At 43.4% G+C, this 19,414-nt stretch overlaps 1 protein-coding gene across 1 annotated transcript in view; it reads left to right on the forward strand.

Moving 5' to 3' along the window:
* LOC121289897 (rhotekin-2-like) overlaps nucleotides 1-16,161 on the forward strand; it is a 55,862-nt gene extending 39,701 nt beyond the window's left edge. Inside the window, exons 9-12 of the mRNA XM_041209849.1 lie at nucleotides 5,155-5,286; nucleotides 7,034-7,199; nucleotides 9,152-9,259; nucleotides 14,452-16,161. Of these exons, the coding sequence (XP_041065783.1) occupies nucleotides 5,155-5,286; nucleotides 7,034-7,199; nucleotides 9,152-9,259; nucleotides 14,452-14,975 (930 nt within the window). The 3' untranslated portion in view covers nucleotides 14,976-16,161. The remainder of the gene's footprint in view (nucleotides 1-5,154; nucleotides 5,287-7,033; nucleotides 7,200-9,151; nucleotides 9,260-14,451) is intronic.
* Nucleotides 16,162-19,414: the final 3,253 nt, after the last annotated feature.

Here is a 19,414-nt window from a genome sequence, read left to right on the forward strand (position 1 = left end):
ATGGATCACAGTGAAGTTGTCATTTGGAAAGATTCAATGAACTGGTCAGTCATGACTTTGTACAGAAATTGAACTCAGCCAGTCACTCCATATATCCAGTTACTCCACTTCACGACAGGGTTTATATTCTCTGGAGTTTAAAAGAATGAGAGGAGATCTCATTGCAACCTCCAGGATGCTGAAGGAGTTTGATAGGGTGGACACAGAGTTGGTCAGGGAATTGAAAGCGCAGGGATACAGTCTCCGGATAAGGGGCCAATCATTTAGGACTGAGATGAGGAGAAGTTTCTTCACTCAAAGGTTGTGAATCTTTGAAATTCTCTGCCCCAGAGGGTTGTGGATGCTCCATTGTTGAATTAATTTAAGGCTAGGACAAGCAGAATCTTGGGGAATTAAGGTTGATATGTGGAACAGGCAGGAAAATGGAGTTGAAGCCCAAGATCAGCCATGGGGGACACGTGGCATAGTGGTATAATCACTGGACTAGTTATCCAGAGACCCAGAGTAATGTCCTGGGGACCTGAGTTTGAAGCCTACCATAGCAGATGGTGGAATTTGAATTCAATAAAAATCTAGAATTAAAGGTCTTATGAAATCGTTGTCGGTTGTTGTAAAAACCCATCTGGTTCACTAATGTCCTTTAGGTCCTCACCTGGTTGGGCCTACATGCAACTCCAGGCCCACAGCAATGCGGTTGACTCTAAATACCCTCTGAAATGGCCTAGCAAGACACTCAGTTATATCAAACCAAATAAGAAATGAAATTGCAAAGCCAATAAGAAATGAAACCAGAACGACCACTCAGCATGGACTAAGCAGTGGAAATGATAACGGCAAACTCAGCCCTGTTAATCCTGCAAAGTCCTTCTTACTAACATCCGGGAGCTTGTGCCAAAATTGAGAGAGCTGTCTCACAAACTAGTCAAGCAACAGCCTGACATACCTTACAGATAATGTCCCAGACACCATCATCACCATCCATGACTATGTCTGGCCTCATTCATCAGCAGAGGTGGTGGCGCAGTGCTTTACAGTCAGGAGGGAGTTGCCCTGGGAGTCCTCAGCATTGACTCCAAACCCCATAAAGTCTCATGGCAACAGGTCAAACATCAGCAAGGAAACCTCCTGCTGATATCCACATACTGCCACCCACCTTTCCCCCACCCCCCACCCCCCACCCCCAATACCCCACCACCCCCACCTCAGCTGATGAATCAGTGCTCCTCCATGTCAAATATCACTTGGAGGAATCACTGACGGTGGCAAGGGTGCAGAATGCACTCTGGGTGGGGGACGTCTATGCCCATCACCAAGAGTGGCTCGGTAGCACCACTACTGACTGAGCTGGCAGAGTCCTAAATGATACAGCTGCTAGACCGGGCCTATGTCAGGTGGTGAATGAATCAACAAAAGGGAAAAACATGCTTGACCTCATCCTCACCAATCTGCCTGGCGAAGATGCATCTGTCCATGACAACATCAGTAGGAGTGACCACTGCACAGTCCCTGTGGAGACAAAGTCCCATCTTCACGTTATGTTGTGTGGCACTACCACCCTGCTAAATGGGATAGATTTTGAATAGATCTAGAAACTTGAGACTGGGCATCCATGAGGTGCTTTGGGCCATCAGCAGCAAGAGAATTGTACCTGACTACAATCTGTAACTTCAAGGCCTGGCATTTCCCCCAATCTACCATTCCCACCAAGCCAGGGGATCAACCCTGGTTCGATTACGAGTGCAGCAGAGCATGCCAGGAGCAGTACCAGGCATACCTAAAAATGAGGTGTCAGCCTGATGAAGCTACAACACAGGACTACATGCATGCCAAACAGCATAAGCAGCAAGTGATAGACAGAGCAAAGCAATCTCACAACCAACAGATTAGATCGAAGCTCTACAGTGCTGCCACATCCAGTCGTGAATGGTGGCGGACAATTAAACAATTCACTGGAGGAGGAGGCTCCACAAATATCCCCATCCTCAATGATGGGGGAGTCCAGCACATCAGTGCATAAGAAAAGGCTGAAGCACTTGCAACAATCTTCAGCCAGAATTGAGGAGTGAATGATCATCTCGGGCTCCTCCGGAGGCCCCCAGCATCACAGATGCCTGTCGTCGGCCAATTTGATTTACTCCACTTGATCTGCAGAAGCTGCTGAAGACACTGTAAACTGAAAAGGTTACGGGCCCTGACAATGTTCCGGCTGGTGCCCCAGAGCTTGCTGTGCCCCTAGCCAAGCTGTTCAAGTACAACTACAACACTGGCACCTATCCGGCAATGCGGAAAATTGCTCAGGTATGTCCTGTCCACAAAAAGCAGGACAAATCCAACCCGCCAGTCAGTCTACTCAATCATCAGTGAAATGATAGAAGGGATCATCAATGGTGCTATCAAGCGGCACTTGCTTTGTAATAACCTGTTCACTGATGCTCAGCTTGGGTTCTGCCAATTTCACTCAGCTCCTGACATCATTACAGCCTTGGTTCAAACATGGACAAGAGAGTTGAAGGTGAGCGTGACTGCCCCTGACATCAAGGCAGCATTTGACCGAGTGTGGCATCAAGGAGCCCCAGCAAAACTGCAGTCAGTGGCAATCAGGAGAAAAGCTCTCTGCTAGTTGGAGTCATATCTAGCACCAAGGAAGATGGTTGTGATTGTTAGAAGTCAATCATCTCAGTTCCAGGACATCATTGCAGGAGTTCCTCAGGGTGGTGTCCTCTGTCCAGCCATTTTCGGCTGCTTCATCAGTGACCTTCTTTCCGTCATAAGGTCAGAAGAAGGGATGTTTGCTGATGATTGCACAATGTTCAGTACCATTTGTGACTCCTCAGACCCTGAAGCAGCCCATGTCCAAATGCAGCAAGACCTGGACAATATCCAGACTTCGGCTGACAAGTGGCAAGTTATATTCATGCCACACAAGTGTCAGGCAATGACCAGCTCCAGCAAGAGAGAATCTAACCATCGGCCCTTGACATTCAATGGCATTATCATTGGTGAATCTCCCACTATCAACATCCTGGGGGTTACTATTGATCAGAAATTGAACTGGACCAACCATATAAATACTTTGACTACAAGTACAGCTCAGAGGCTAGGAATCCTGCAGCGAGTAACTCACCACCTGACTCCCCAAAGCCGGTCCACCATCTGCAAGGCACAAGCCAGGAGTGTGATGGGATAATCTCCATTTGCCTGAATGAGTGCAGCTCCCACAACACTCAAGAAGCTTGACACCATCAAGGACAAAGCACCCCATCCACAAATATTAACCCCCTCCACTACCAATGCACAATGGCAGCAGTGTATACCACCTACAAGGCGCACTGCAGAAACTCACCAAGGCTTCTTTGACAGCACTTTACAAACCCACTACTATCTAGAAGGACAAGGGCAGCAGATGCAAGGGAACCCCACCAAATGGATATTCCCCTCCAAGCCACACACCATCCTGATTTGGAAATATATCGCTGTTCCTTCACTTTTGCTGAGTCAAAATCCTGGAATCCCTCCCTAACAGCACTGGGCGTACCTATACCACATGGACTGCAGCGGTTCAAGAATGGTGTCTTCACAAAAGCAATTAGGGATAGGCAATAAATGATGGCCTCGCCAGCAACGCCCATATCCCTTGAATAAATTTTTTTAAATGATCATATTGAATGATAGAGCAGATTCGATGGGCCATATGGTCTACTCCAGCTCCTGTTTCTTGTGATCCCGTATCTGAAGGAATTCTTGGACCCAGCAGCAGGGTTGGGGAATCTTTCCTCTGTCAAAGTGGCACCTGAAGAAATCTTGAGCTCTTCTCCTTGTCCCTGTGTGTACAGTTACGAAGTCATCAGGTTGTATGGTGCTTTGAGTGGGAAGGCAGCTGATACATGTGTGTAGTTGGATCATTGGCACCAAATGTGACTGACCACTACCTTTGGTCTCCTACCAGTGATTAAGTCACATGCACTGTGAGCTGCCAGTGGTGTTTGAGGGGGTGGTGTGCTGTTCCCAACATCTTTCCCTGGTGAGATGTTGCTGCTCCTGTCGTGACCACACCTTACTTGCAGTGAAAAGCCTTGGAGGTGGCTGTGAGGCACTGACCTCCTCTCAGAGTCAGTTTAGGATTTTGTTGTGATAAAAAGGAATAAAACGGGAACGGATCAGCTGTTGTGCAAGAAACAGAGGCAGCTTTCCCAGTATTTAATAGGAAACCACTTTTACAATGTTGAATTTTAAAATGCTGGGAACTCTTCCAGTATCTAGTCCCAGAACTAATTTATTTTCCTTGTTGTTTTTATCGACGCAATGAAACCAAATTTTAAAGTGAATGTCTCCATCGTTTGATCAATTATTTTACTTACCATGTCAAACTGGATTTTCAATGCTTTTTTTGCCAGCTCTTCCATTCCTGTTGTAGATGAAGTTAGTGTAAATAGCAATTTCAAACAACCTAAAAGTATTGAATGCCTCTATTGTTTGCCAGCCCTTAGATATCCCTCCAAGCGAATACTACTTGTGCTGGCAAAGCATGCAAATATTAAATAGCTTGTCAAAGTATTCACTGGCACAGGGAAAAGTTTACACTGATAAGGAGTTTGCATTAGCAAAGAGAGTTTTTAAAATGTTTGAAGTCTTTCAAGATATCAGTTGCATATTTTAATAGTCACATTAGGAAACCTGCGTTGCCCTGTAGCGTCCCAAGTGCAGCTACAATGGGCCTCTTCTGTAAGTAAATACTACCACACAAAGAATAAGGATTATCAAGTCCTTTCACTAGCTGTTTCCAGCCCCGATTCACTCTGCTCCCTTCACAACGAACAACACATGTTAATTGAGATCTTTTGTGTGCCACTTCTTCTCATCTGCTAATACAGCAGGAGCAAGATGCCCTTTCCAATACAGTATTATGACGAGCAGATTGAAAGGGAACCAAAAGGGCTGTTAGAGCTCACTCCACTGCATAGTCCTAACAGTTTGATAAACACACACCTCATTCCAACAATACAGTTATTTTTAAAGGCGTTTAGTAATTTAACCATTTGCCTTTACCTTTAATTAGTGTGATCCTGTCAGCCAAGGGAGGGGGTGGGGTGAGGCGGGGAGCAGACTGTTTCTGATATGGTCATTCAAGTGCTGGATGTCTCCCATTTCTTTCAGCAAACCATAGGAGGCCTGCCTAACTGGACAAGGCTGTACTGTGTCCTGAGAAGTGGCTATCTCATGGCGTATTACTCTCCTGAAGAAATCGAGGCACAAGTGGATCCCACATTGAAAATAGCCGTTGACAAGGTGCAGTATTATCCCATAGGTTGCCAAGGCAGCTTCTTGTTACATTTGGCTGTGTGGAGCAAAACTGGGAGGGTAGGTAGAGAGGGAACTGTTGTCCCATAGGTTACAAACATGCCTGAGCTGCTTGGAAGCAAATAAGTAGTCTACATACCCCATTTGAAGCAATAATTTGTTAACACATTGACAAGAGTTTGCAGAGTCCTGGATGGGCAAACATCCTGGTTAGAGCAAGGAATTTTGTCCAGCATTAATCAATTTTCGCATATTTAAATTTTTTAAAGTGTACTTGCGTTTATACAGCACCTTTATAAGTGCTCAGAGCATCTCAAAATGGTTTAAAAATTGCTGCAGGTGGTGGTGTTCCACTGCATCTGCCTGTGTCCTTTTAGGTGGCAGAGGTTGCGGGTTTGGAAGGTGCTGTTGAAGTAGTCTTGATGATTTGCTACCTAGTTGGCGAATGTCATTGGGCTTCTCACTTCCAAATCCGATCCTTTGGTCATCCATACAGAGGCAAGCATGGCTACACAAACTCCCAATGTAGAGTCACTAAAGGTAGTCAGGAATAGGAACACCCGCAGTGGCACATGGAGCTTAACTATAGTCTTGTGTCTCCTGGTAATATCAACTAACAGGTCAGAGCAGGGAATGAACTTGGCAGCTTCCTGTATAAAAAGTACAAAAGCACCACATGGCTATGTGTATAGGTCAGGGAGTGTTTACTATCTTCTTTCACTGGAGGATGGCAAGTAACACATGAGTAATTTGGTGTGAGGACAGTAACCTGTAAAAATAAAGCTCTGTTCTTACCACTTCACTTTTTTGGGTTGGCAAATTGAAAGGGCCGTTTGCAAGAACCACGGAAGGAGGGTTTGCTTGCATAGTGGGTAAATGCTGACATGGACAGCTTGTGCCAAATGGCCAATTTCCCTGTTGTAACTTAGATCTATTTCCCTGTTTTAAAGTTTGTACTTTCCTTTAATTCTTGTGAATCCCCAATTTTCATTGCTGCACCATTGCTGGTCACCTATTGCCTCCTTCCTTAGCTCTGTCAAATTTTGTCGAATAATGTGCCTGTGAAGTTTTATTATGTTAAAGGAAATCTATGAATACAAGTTGTTAATCTTCTGTTACTCTCTCCTCCATCTTTACCCTTTTTCTAATTAAATTTTGTTTTTTTATTTTCATTTATTTTTTATTAAATGTTTTTGTCCCTTTTTTCCCCAACATGCCGCGCACCCCCCACCCCCGACACCCACTCAGGGCCACCTGTCACTTGTTTTTATGTTTTGCTTTTGCAGAGTGCAAACCCTTGTTCTGCTATTAATACAGCCTGTTATCTTACCTTTATGCCACTGTAACCCCCTTTATTTAGTCTTTAGCACTACCATTAACATTCCCTTTGTCCTGTGTCCATGACATTTTTATCAAATTTCTCCTTAGCTCCCACCTATTCTTGACCTTCTATTTTGTTCCACCTGCTCCACCCCATCTTAAACAGTATTAAAGCCATCACATTTCTATCTCTCTTTAGCTCTGAAGAAGAGTCATACGGACTCGAAATGTTAACTCTGTTTCTCTCTCCACAGATGCTGCCAGATCTGCTGAGTTTTTCCAGAATTTCCAGTTTTTATTTCAGATTTCCAGCATCCGCAGTATTTTGCTTTTATTTATTATTGTTAATCTTCTGGCCAGAATGGGTTCCAAAAACAACAAATGGCATCTGAACTATTGTGATTCAAACATGCAGGAAACACGAATCCGCACCATGGGCAAAGGTTCAAAGATAAGGATGCACAGCTTCTCCCTCATCAACCCCTATAGTGGTGAGACGACGAGTCGGGTCTTTGCTGCAGACTGCAAGGATGATCTACAGCGGTGGATGGAAGCTTTCTGGCAGCACTTTGGTGATATAAGTGAGTTGGCAGAGAGCAGTGCCGAAAGCTGCTGATTGTTGGCAGATCCACTGAGTATGGCAGCCGAATAAACAAAAATCCAAATGCAGCACCCCAGCAAGTTAATCATAGACCATGCACTTCACTCACCGAAGGCTAAGGTGGCCTCCTTGAGCCAATCACCCAGTGATCTGCTCGGTCATGCCCTACTGGAATTTGAGTGACACTACTTTAAATTGGTTTAGCGGGTGAAAGATTGCCAGTCATCTTTGCCCCTCTTGTGTCATCTGAGAGGATTGAGCTCAGTTCATTAGCATCAGGATGTTGTCCTTCATTGTCCAGTCCCAGGTTCTTGCCTAACATGGCTGGCCCTAGAAGGGGTGTAAACTCTAAATGAGGAAACAATACCTCAGTGAGCGAGTGTTGGATCCATGAAACAAGATCCCAAGGGAGACAGTAGGAACAGATAATATTGATTCATTGAAATACAAATTGGGTAGCCTTTTTTTTAGAAAACTGTCTAATGAATAAGTTGCAACATGGCGTGGTAAAGGAAGAGCAGGTGACTTTGAGGCCTTAAACTTTAGACCTATCATTCCCAAAGGGTTTGATTTGATTTTGGGCAATGATAAATGGGCAATAGCCCTCCCAATTTTCTGATCCATTGATGTTTCCTGCTTTACACCATTTGCCCAAAATTAAAATCATCCGAGGAATTTTGTAATAGTTGTTTAGTAGTACAAAACTTGAGTATTGCTGAAAGAAGAGGCATGCCATCAAAGTTTTTTGTCTTGCATTCATCAGGTTAGCTCGGAAGAAATTACCAAACTGTAACTGGGGGGCAACAATTTATACTGCATGAGAAGAGAGCACTGATTCCTTGGCAAGTGGACTCTGATTAGTGGAGTTGTTGTCATGGAGAATTCAGCATGGAGCAGTTAGCTGCCCAGCTTTGTCCGAATTCAAACCAGGCACATCAAGGTATTGCCTTGGGGAATAACCGTTTCCTAAGCTTTTACAATGGAATTTTATAATGTAAAGGTAAAAAAAAGGATGATTGTATGGATTTTAAATGAGGACTGAATTGCGTTTATTTGTCCAAGTCCAATTATTGACCATATCATCTGAAGATTGCACTTAAACTTTTTTCTCCCAACACCTAGTCGACTAGTATTGTATTTGAAAGCTTCTGTATATGCGTGACTTTCTTTTCAGGATTTTTGATCTGAGCCTCTTGTGTCAACAAAATGCCAATTGCTGAGTTATAATGGGAATTTTCTATGTAAACAGATGATGGTAACAGCGTATTTGCAGGCTGCAGCCTTTAGATGGTGTCATGATCTCAGTATTGGCTGCAACACCATCCTGACACCAAGTGAACAAAGATTGACAAATCAGAACATAAAAAAGAGACTGGGAAAGTAAAATTAGAGCTTTTAAGTTTGAAGTTGATAATTAATAGTATCTGGCGATGTAGAAAATGGGCGAAAAAATGAAGTTGAGGCATAGATCAGCCATGATCAAATGGCGGGGCAGGCTCAAAGGGCTGAATGACCTACTCCTATTCTATATTTCTAGGTACCTGCAGTTTCAAGAGCAAGTCGCTGCACAGACACAGTGGGCAGAATGGCTACATTCTGTCCTGTAATTTCTTTAATCCTTGTTTTACTCATTAAACCAGCAAGAGATTAGCGAGCAGGACTAACTTCCTGAGCAGCATTTTCTTTATTTTCATTATAACAAAAGCCTTGTAATGGTCGGATCAACATAATTCAATTTACAAATTTCGATAGGCTTTACAGGTTCTGTAAACCTCGTTTTAAACGCTTGAGAATAGTTTATGGTTTCTCCCTGCTGAAAGTCATTCTTTGCTCAAATGCTGTAGTTTTGGAAATTTCCCAGATTCCCATTAAGAGAGGGCCTGTTTTAATTTTTCTTTAAAATTCCAGTAATGGCTCTGCTTTAACTTTCAGGCCAGTGGAAGCATTGTTGCAAAGAGCTTATGAAAATTGAGATTATGTCACCACGGAAACCACCTTTATTCCTCACAAAACAAGCAACTTCAGTCTACGACGATATGAGTAAGTGGCCCTTGCCTTTCTAAATGTGGCCTTGTAATAAAAGAATCATTGTTTGAAATTCAAATAGTTCCCATATATAAAACAAAAATGCTACTCCATGCATAATTTGGAGCTGCATGATTTAACCAGCAATGATGGAATCCAGTGATGTGAATTTTAATATGGGTCAGGTTACTAAAATCTATGACTGCAAACTGCTGGGAAATGTCAGTGTTTTTGAATACACGTCTTGGGTTTGTACATTGCTTTCAGTTTTATTAATATGTTCTATGTATGACTGTTTTGTATTTCATTTTTTGCCTATCTATCAAATGCAAAGCACATTCTTTGAAATGTGCCAGAGTCAAACTTGTACTTCATTGTAACATTGTATCCCACAATGTCCCTTAACTCTTTATTTGTCCTCTGAATTATTTTAGATTAAGTTATTTGTCCAAGGCTAGCAAAGCACATATGATATTTGGCACCATTATTGATTTTCTTTTAATTCGTTCATGAGATGTGAGCGTTGCTGGCAAGGGCAACAGTTATTGCTCATCCCTAATTGCCTTTGAGAAGGTGGTGGTGAGCTGTCTTCTTGAATCACTGCGGTCTGTGTGGTATAGGTACACCCACAGTGCCGTTAGGAAGGGTATTCCAGGATTTTGACCTGGCAATGATGAAGGAACAGTGATTATAATTCCAAGTCAAGATGGTGTGTGACTTGGGGAATTTGCAGGTGGTGTTCCCATGCGTCTCCTGCCCTTGACCTAGGTGGTAGAGGTCACGGGATTGGAAGTTGTTACTGAAGGAGCCTTGGTAAGTTGCTGCAGTGCCACCTTGTAAATAGTACACACTGCTGCCACTGTGCGTCAGTGGTGGAGGGAGTGAATGTCGAAGGTGGTGGATGGGGTGCCAATCAGGTGGGCTGCTTTGTCAAGGATGGTGTCAAGTTTCTTGAGTGTTGTTGGAGCTGCGCTCATCCAGGCGAATGGAGGGTATTCCACCAGGCTGCCAACTTGTGCTTTGTAGAACTCTCTCCCTAACAGCGCTGTTGGTGTACCTGCACCATAAGGACTGCAATGGTTCAAGAGGGCAGCTCACCACAACCTTCTCAAGGGTAGTTAGGGATGGGCAATAAATGCTGGCCTAGCAGTGATGCCTACATCCCAAGAACAAATAAAATGAAAAATGGTGGACGTGCTTTGGGAGTCAGGAGGTGAGTTACCCTCCACCAAATTCCCAGCCTCTGACCTTCTGTTCTAGTTGCAGTATTTATGTGGCAGATCTGGTAAAGTTTCAATTTAATGGTGACCACCACCCCCCACCCCCCACCTCCCACCAACCCCTAGGATGCTGATAGTGGGGGATTCAGTGTTTCTAATGCCATGGGAGATGGTTAGATTCCATCTTGTTGGAAATAGTCATTGCCTGGCACTTGTCTTGTGCAAATTTTACTTGTCATTTATGACCCCTAGCCTGAATGTTGTCCAGGTTTTATGGCATACCGGCACAGACTGCTTCAGTATCTGAGGAATAGCGAATGGTATTGAACACTTTTCAATCACCAGCGAACATCCCCACTTCTGACTTTGTTTGATGATATAGGAAGGATGTGATTGCACTGGAGGGGGTGCAGAGGAGATTTACCAGTATGTTGCCTGGGATGAAACATTTAAGTTATGAAGAGAGGTTGGATAGACTTGGGTTGTTTTCGTTGGAGCAGAGAAGACTGAGGGGCGACCTGATCAAGGTGTACAAGATTATGAGGGGCATGGACAGGGTGGATAGGGAGCAGCTGTTCCCCTTAGTTGAAGGGTCAGTCACAAGGGAGCATAAGTTCAAGGGGAGGGGCAGGGGGTTTAGGGGGATGTGAGGAAAAACTTTTTTACCCAGAGGGTGGTGACAATCTGGAATGCACTGTCTGGGAGGGTGGTGGAGGCGGGTTGCCTCACATCCTTTAAAAAGTACCTGGATGATCACTTGGCACGTCAAAACATTCAAGGCTATGGGCCAAGTGCTGGTAAATGGGATTAGGTAGGTAGGTCGCTGCAGACTCAATGGGCCAAAGGGCATCTTCTGCACTGTGATTCTGTGATGAAGATGGTTGAGCCTTGGACACTGCCCTGAGGAGTTCCTGCAGTGATGTCCTGAGCCTGAGATGATTGGTTTCCAACATCTATAATAATATTTATTTGTGCTAGATGTGACTCCAACCATTGGAGAGATTTCCCCCGATTCTCCTTGATTTCAATTTTAATACTTCCTTTGTGGCATTCACTAAAATGTTTGCCTTGATGTCAAGGGCAGTCACTCTCACCTCACCTCTGAAATTTGTCTCTTTAGTCCCTATTTGGACCAAAGCTGTAATGAAGTCTGGAGCTAAGTGGTCCTGGCAGAGTCCAAACTGAGCATTCGTGAGCAGGTTATTGATGAATAAGTCTCACCACTTTGTTGATGATTGAGTTGGTTGACAGTGTGGTAATTGTCCAGCTTCAATTTGTCCTGCTTTTTGTGGACATGGTGTATCTGGGAAATTTTCCACACAGGTAGATACCAGTGTTGTAGCTGTACTAGAACAGGTTGGCTAGGAGTGCGGATAATTCTAGAACATAAGTCTTCAGTCCTGTTGCTGGAATGTTGTCAGGGCTCATAGCCTTTGCTGTATCTGCTGTTTTTTGATATCTTGTGGAGTGGATTGGATTGGCTGAAGACTGGCATCTATAATGTTGGGGACCCCAGAAGGAGGCCAAGGTTGATCATCCACTCAGCACTTCTGGCTGAAGATGGTTACAAGTGCTTCTGTCTTATGTTTTGCAATGATGTGCTGGGCTCCCCCTTCATTGAGGGCGGATATGTTTGTTAAGCCTCCTCATCTGATTAGTTGTTTCATTGTCCAGCACTGTAGGATGAAGGGTTAACGGAATGGATATGCTAATCTATGGGGCACATATGTGGCACTGACATCAGGCAATCGTGCTAGGTACTGTAGGCAGAAGACAGGTTTCCCTGAGGGGAGATGTGCCTGCCCTGTAACTCACTATGTATATACCATAAATTATGATTATAAGTAAAGTTGATACCCTGATGGGCCTGCAGCTCTTCCTTGCTAGAATCCTAGATCAGCACACTCTATGGAAGCACCATTCATGAATGAAGAAGAACTGCAGAGCTTTGATCTAATTCTATTGGTTATAGGATTGCTTACCTCTGACTATATATGTTGCTATCACTATTTAGCATGCATGTAATCCTGTGTTGTAGCTTTGCCAGGTACATTTTTAGGTATGTCTGGTGGTGCTCTTGGCATGCTCTCCTGCACTCATTGAATCAGTGTTGATCCCCTAGCTTGGTGGTAATGATAGAATGGGGAAACGCCAGGCCATGAGATTGCTGATTGTGGTTGAATTCAGTTTTGTTGCTGCTGATGGATGCCCAGTTTTGAGCTGCTAGACCTTTCCTGAATCTATCCCATTTAGCAGTGTTAGTGCTACACTGTCCTCAGTGTGAAGATGGGATTTGTCTCCACAAAGACTGTATGATCACTGTTAACAATACTATCATGAACAGATACATCTGCAACAGGTAAATTGGTGAGATCAAAGAGGTAGGTTTCAAAAGAGGAGAGTGGTAGAGAGATAGAGAAGTTTAGAGAAGGAATTGTAGCGTTTACGGCCTTGGCAGCTGAAGGTGATGGTGTGATGGCCAGTGATGAAGTGATTAAAATCAAGGATACGCAACAAACCAGAATTGGAGCACGCAAATGATTGTAACATACTGTGGGAGATGGGATGACTTTTCAGCTATCACCATGCACAAAATATCTATGTAAAAGCCACTGAAGGAGCCAGATTCTGTTCCCTATGTCAGTGCTTGAAGTGACTTCTGCCTCTTACACTGAGCACTTGCAACTCGTTGGATGACAGGAATGTCACTAAACACTGTCTAATCTGTAAGTGCATGTTTTATATATTTACTGTATGGCTAAATCCAATATGTTTAACCATGCTTACAGTCCCTTAACCAAAGACAGCCCTGATGGAAATAGGAAGTGTTTTTGTATAAGTATTGCTGTTATTTACAGTCTCAGCACTAGGTGGAGGTGTGCGCCATTGTTTAATACCACGTAAAACTGAAGAGGTCTGGATGCAGTGATATGTTAATATTTGCAAACATTTCTAAACTGAACTTTACATTATTGATAGATTACGTTTGTAATGCTATTTCCTACGTAGTGTTTCTTTATAAAAAAAAACCATTATGAGCATTTAAATGGCTTATACAGTGATTTGGAAGAGTGTGAGGAAAAGCAATACACAGAGTACCATGAATAATCCACACATCTTCCTGCAGCTGTTACCATATATGGCCTGATTCCCACCATGGGATATTTGATGTTGTGTGGTAGCTAATCATAATTCCCAGCATTGCTGGTGAGTCACAATCCGTCTACACTCTGATTCAGGTAGACTACTGAACAGAGAGGAAATGAAACATCAGAAAAATACTTTCACAACTCGTGGTGACCACATGCTTGAATACTTAAATTGTGTGAAATAATTTTCATTAAAGCAATTTCTGCCATACGTAGTGATTTCTCAATAGTTCTGGAAATTGGATCTTTAGACAGTTGAAATCTTGTGGGAATTTAAAATGGTGATATCAGCAGAACGAGTCCACAAAAATTATAATTAACTAGTTGACCAGACCTGGTATTCTTTGTAGGTTAGAGTAGAAAAATCAGTTTTTATTCCCTCTTTTCAAACTCACCTCTTCATTCCCCCTCTATTTTTACCCCCTCTCTTGACTCCTTCCTCTTTTACCTCACTGTACTTCCTAATTTTCTCTGCCTCTGCTTTACCCCCCCTCCTTCTCTGTCTCCAATCCCATCTACCTCCACCCCCAACCACCCCCCCCCCCCCCCCGCCACATCCCAACCCCCACCCCATCCTCCCTCTCTCCTGTTCCCAATCCCTCTGCCTCGAACCCCTTCCCCCGTTCTCCCTCTCTCTGGCTGCATACCCCTCCCCTTTTGCTTTCTGTGCATTCATTCCTCCCATTGAAACCCTCCCCATCACCCCACTGTCACTCTCTCTCTTTATCTACGCCAGTGTAGAGAATTGTTTTGAGGGGAGTTGAGCAAGAAGTGAATTGTGACTCCTTCCCAACACTGGTAAATGGCACTGTAATCGGCTATGTTCCTTGTTTTACAGACATGGAGTCTCCTCGGAAGGACGAGAGTTTGGTAGATATTATCCGGAACAGAATCCAGGAGACGGATGGAGAGTTCTTGCTGGGTCAGCAGAAGGTGTCTGACCCCCCTCAGTGGGCAACTCTGTTTGATGGCAGCCATGACATGGTCGTCCAGAAGAATGTCCTGACACCAGATGGCAGGAGCCAATCCGCCCTAACCTCACTAGGGAGAGCAAAGAAGAGGCCGGCTCCCCCTCCACCAGAGGGAAAGCAGCCATTCCGGCAGGGGGACCCCCACCCAGAAGGGGGGCAGAAGGAGAACTTCCAGAGAGCCCCATGTTTCTCCGACATGGAGTCCTCACTGGGCCATGCAACAGTCCTAGCTCTTCCTGGACACCGGGCAGCCAGCCAGGTCCTGGGTGAAAATGCAGCCCAGGTAGCAACCAAGCTGGGCCTGCCTGATAAACCTGTACCTGCTCCCCGTCAGAGAAGGTCCATTAGGGCAAAGCTTGACCCCAGAACCTGGATTCCACCTCAAGTGTAAGATATTTAGAGATGGACACCTAATACCTGAAAACTGTGGGAAAGCAGATAGTTCCTCTTCTGTAGTTTTACAAATAAACATAATAATTTGAGTTTAGTGCACCCCATCAAGGGGCCAGTCATTAGCCTGAATTATTGATTTTATTTGTGAATATTTTTGCCAGGTATCATACTTTCAAAATCTGTCCCAGCAATTTTTGCAAAGAACTCAGCGTTGTCTTTCCTGCGTTAGAATAATTCTAATTTAGTGAACTTTTGTCCAGCTTTATCTCGCATACTAACTTTACAAATGAGCAAATGGTTTGTTGCAATTAAGATAGTGCTAAGCAGGACAAATAGTAGTGCAATGAGGAAAACAAATTCAGTTTGTTTATTTTCTTAACCTTATGTTGACTGTGAAGAATGGAAGTCTAACAGAGGAAATTCAGAAGATTGTATTTTGTCTCCATTTAACTTTAGGAAACTGCCGGCAGCTCCTGGGGATCCCAGATTTCTTGAGCCAGTTATGTTTGTTTTTTGTTTTCAGTGCACAGCACAGTTATTAAAGTAATAAAGCAGCTCAGATGGCATGAGCAGTTTTATTACTGTGGTTATTAATCCATAACTAAAGTTTAAAAGAAAACTTTACAAATAAAGCACTACCTCTCCCTCCAGTCCAAATTCTTTTGAAAGAAAGACTTGCATTTATTTAGCTCCTTTCCTGTCCACAGGATGACCCAAAAAGCTTTACAATAAATGAAGCTCCATTGTAATATTGGAATCACAGAAGCCAATTTGTGCACAGCAAACTCCCACAAATAGCAATACGATAATGACCAGATAATCTGATTTGGTGATGATTAAAGGGTAAATATTGGCCAGGACACTGGGGAGAACTCATTCTCCTTCAAGTTGGTATCATGAGATTCTCTTCTTCCATCTGAACGGGCAGAAGGGGCCTTTGTGTAATATCTTATCTGAATGATAGCACCTCTGACAGTGCAGCACTCCCTCACTACTGTCCTGGAGTGTCAACTTAGATTGTGCGCTCAGATTTCTGGAGTAGAACTTGAGCCCATGACTATTTTTATTCATTTACTGAATGTGGATGCCATTGGCAAGGCCAGCCTTTATTGCCCATCCTTAATTGCCCTTGAGAAGTGGCGGTGAGCTGCCTTCTTGAACCACAGCAGTCCATGTGTTGTAGATATACCCACAATGCTGGTTAGGGAAGGAGTTTCAGGATTTTGACCCAGTGACAATGAAGGAATGGCGATATATTTCCAAGTCAGGATGGTGTTTGGCTTGGAGGGAAACTTGTAGGTGGTGGTGTTCCCAAGCATCCGCTGCCCTTGTCCTTCTAGGTAGTAGATGTTGGGAATCGGCACATGCTGTTTGAGAAGAGAGAACTGAGCCACAGCTGACACCTATACCTGTTTGTATATATTGAAGTATTCCACTCATCCATCGAAGGAGGTCTTTTGGCTCAGTGCATAGCACCCCTGTCTTTGAACCAGAAGCTCCATGTTCAAGTCCTGCTCCAAGACTTGTTAGCCATGGAAAGAGCCTTCATGACACAGCCAAACAGGTTGCTATTCCTTACAACACAACCATGACTGCCGGTGAGAGTGGGAGAGATTGCTGGTCAGCCATGCCTGATGTGGAATGGTGCCCCTCCAGCTATAACCACTTGTCTCTCTATAAACAAACAAAAGATGCTACGGCCCCTTGCAGATTATGTCTAAGGTCAGACAGACTCATCCATATGTTTCCTTCAGCCTCTGGGTGCTGCCCCTCATATTGGAGGTGAAGTCTTTATAGTACAACTTTGCTTTCTGTTTGGTTGTAAATCCAGTTCCAAAGGCATATTTTTCAGTATGAAGCTTGTTGATTTGTCCTGGTTTTGATGCACCATGCTCAAAGCACTAATGATCACAGATTTGGGTTTTGGCAGAGCTCCAAAGGTTTGGTTCTTTAGTTTGAGGGGTGGGGAAATGGTTGTCTTGACTGTCAGTGATTTCTGTCAAGTATCTTTCCTCACCAATTACAGTTAACCTCCCATTCCCTCATCCAATTGGCCATTGGTGACAGTTGACAAACTATTTGATTGAGGGAGCATGATAGGACAGTCAACCTGATTGCAGCCCCTGGCGTAGCTGGGTTCTGCTTGAGCTAATTCTCCTGCAGAGCCTCTGGCATAGGGAGCAATATTTGGGTTGCCATTCCTGATAATCTGGTGGGAACTGAGTATCCTTCCCTGATCCAGAGGCACTCTGGGAGCATTTTACCCAAAATATGTTGGCTAACATTTGTAGACGTTGAACTGCATTTGTACAATATATCAGCTCACTGCCCCTGTCTGCTGATCTCTTTGTCCCCTGCATTAATCCTGTTTGTTGCACTCCCTAATTCAATATCATTAGACACTTTTTTTAACAGCAACAATTGTTACTAATTTATTTTCTGCCATTTACTGTTTACAGTGTAAATAGTTTAAAGTTTTGCTGTATGTTTTTAAAGCTCTAGTCTGACATGGCAACAACCCACTCAGAAAATTGGCTCTTATTTTATACCAGTTTGAAACTGGTTTTCTGCCATTAATAAATAATCATTGGGCCAGAATTTGCTACAGATGGGTATCTGGCAGTGGATGTCTGCCATTCTTTGGAACTGCCCCTTCACTATTCAGCTCAAAAAATATATTTGCCCCAAAGCTGCTGAAGGTGCAAGCTGATAATGTGCAGTAAGGGAAGCAGGGCATGTGGGACCTGTGTGAAAAGAAAAATCAACAGGTTTCTCCTTAACCAGTAAGGATTAAGGATTTGGGAATAAACAGTCAAAGGACAGAGAAGGAGGCTGAATTAGAGGGTAAATTAAATGTCAAATCAGGCACAAAAAGAGAAGCAAAGCATGAGAAAAAGACGAAAAATATTAGAAATTTTTAAAATTGGTCTTTTATAAAATCTCACTGAAAAAATTCAAAACCTGAAGGAATTAAACATTTATCTACCATCCAAATACAGCAACTTCATGACATTCGGTGCTCCTCAATGGTGGGCCTGACGGAGAGATGTTGTTTACATGAAGCTAATGGCAGAGCGGTGCAACTTGGACAGATTTGAATATTTGAGTTTAACCGTGCATTAACCCATCACCTTGAAGCTGCTGCACCATTTGCACTTAAAAAAAACGGCGAGAGTCATAAACCCCACTGTTCCTTTGACAGCAAATTCTGGTATTGGAAAGTACATGATGGACTGCAATTGTACATGTTAAATGACCAGCAGGAAATGTAGTTGTCAGGAATGTCGGGATGCAGAGTAAAATGGTTCAATAGTTTTTGATGTATGAGTTTTTTGTATCTGCTTCCTTTAGAAATATAGTTTCATACAATGAATTAACACCATTCAATTTCTAATGTTACTGATTTTTTTTTTCTCTCTGGCCTTCAGAAATAAATTTTCATCCCTGAAGTTTGAATGTGGTGATTCATTTTGAAGATGTTTCTTTGTTCCTTCTCTCTCCCATTCCCACCATAGTGAAAAGAGTTTCAGTCTCACACCTAGTGGATGTTCCTAACTTGGTACTAGCTGGCAATGTCAAGGTAAATGAGTGCTGAAAAAAGTACAAAAATGTCAGGCCAGATGTAGTAAGGAATGCTTGTTTGAACGAGCAACTGAGTTGGACCAAAGTAGAGGGAGCTGTACTGTGCATCTGCCTTTGCTGTACTGAGCCTGGGAGTGGTTGGTGCTGAAACAGTGATGTATTGATAATGTCATTGGACTAATAATCCAGAGGCCCAGGCTAATGTTCTGGGGACATGGGTTCAAATTCCACCATGCTGGTGGAATTTAAACTCAATTAATAAAATCTGTAATCGAAAGCTAGTTTCAATAATGGTGACCATGAAATTATCACTGATTGTTTTTTATGACAGTCTGGTTCACTAATGTCCTTTAGGGAAGGAGACCTGCCATCATTACCTAGTCTGGCCTACACGTGATTCCAGACCCACAACAATGTGGTTGACTCTTAACTGCCCTCTGAAATGGCCTAGCAAGCCACTCAGTTCAAGGGCAACTAGGGGTGGACAACAAATGCTGGCCTTGCCAGCAACTTCCACAGCCCATCAAAGAATAAAAAAAAGAAACTGGGTGGGTCAATTGCAAAAAGATTGTTTTTTTTTCTCCAGCACTAACATTCCTCACCTTAATGACCACAAAAAAAATTGGAGAGGAGAAAGAATCCATTTTGCAGAAAGGTTCCTTTAGGGTGTATATAAACTGCTGTGAAGTGATTCAAGCACTGGCCTGGCTCCAGGGAAAGGGCAATCTCGTATTACTTCAAGTCAGCACAGATTTAAACGTATTCAGAGTGAGAGCACTTCATTCCTTCTACACAAAACATTTAAAAGCGGGGAACAAGACTTTGATCATGGGAAGAGCATGCACGTGATGAGGT

Source organism: Carcharodon carcharias, chromosome 17, assembly GCF_017639515.1.
Source record: "Carcharodon carcharias isolate sCarCar2 chromosome 17, sCarCar2.pri, whole genome shotgun sequence".
NCBI classification, from domain to species: Eukaryota; Metazoa; Chordata; class Chondrichthyes; order Lamniformes; family Lamnidae; genus Carcharodon; species Carcharodon carcharias.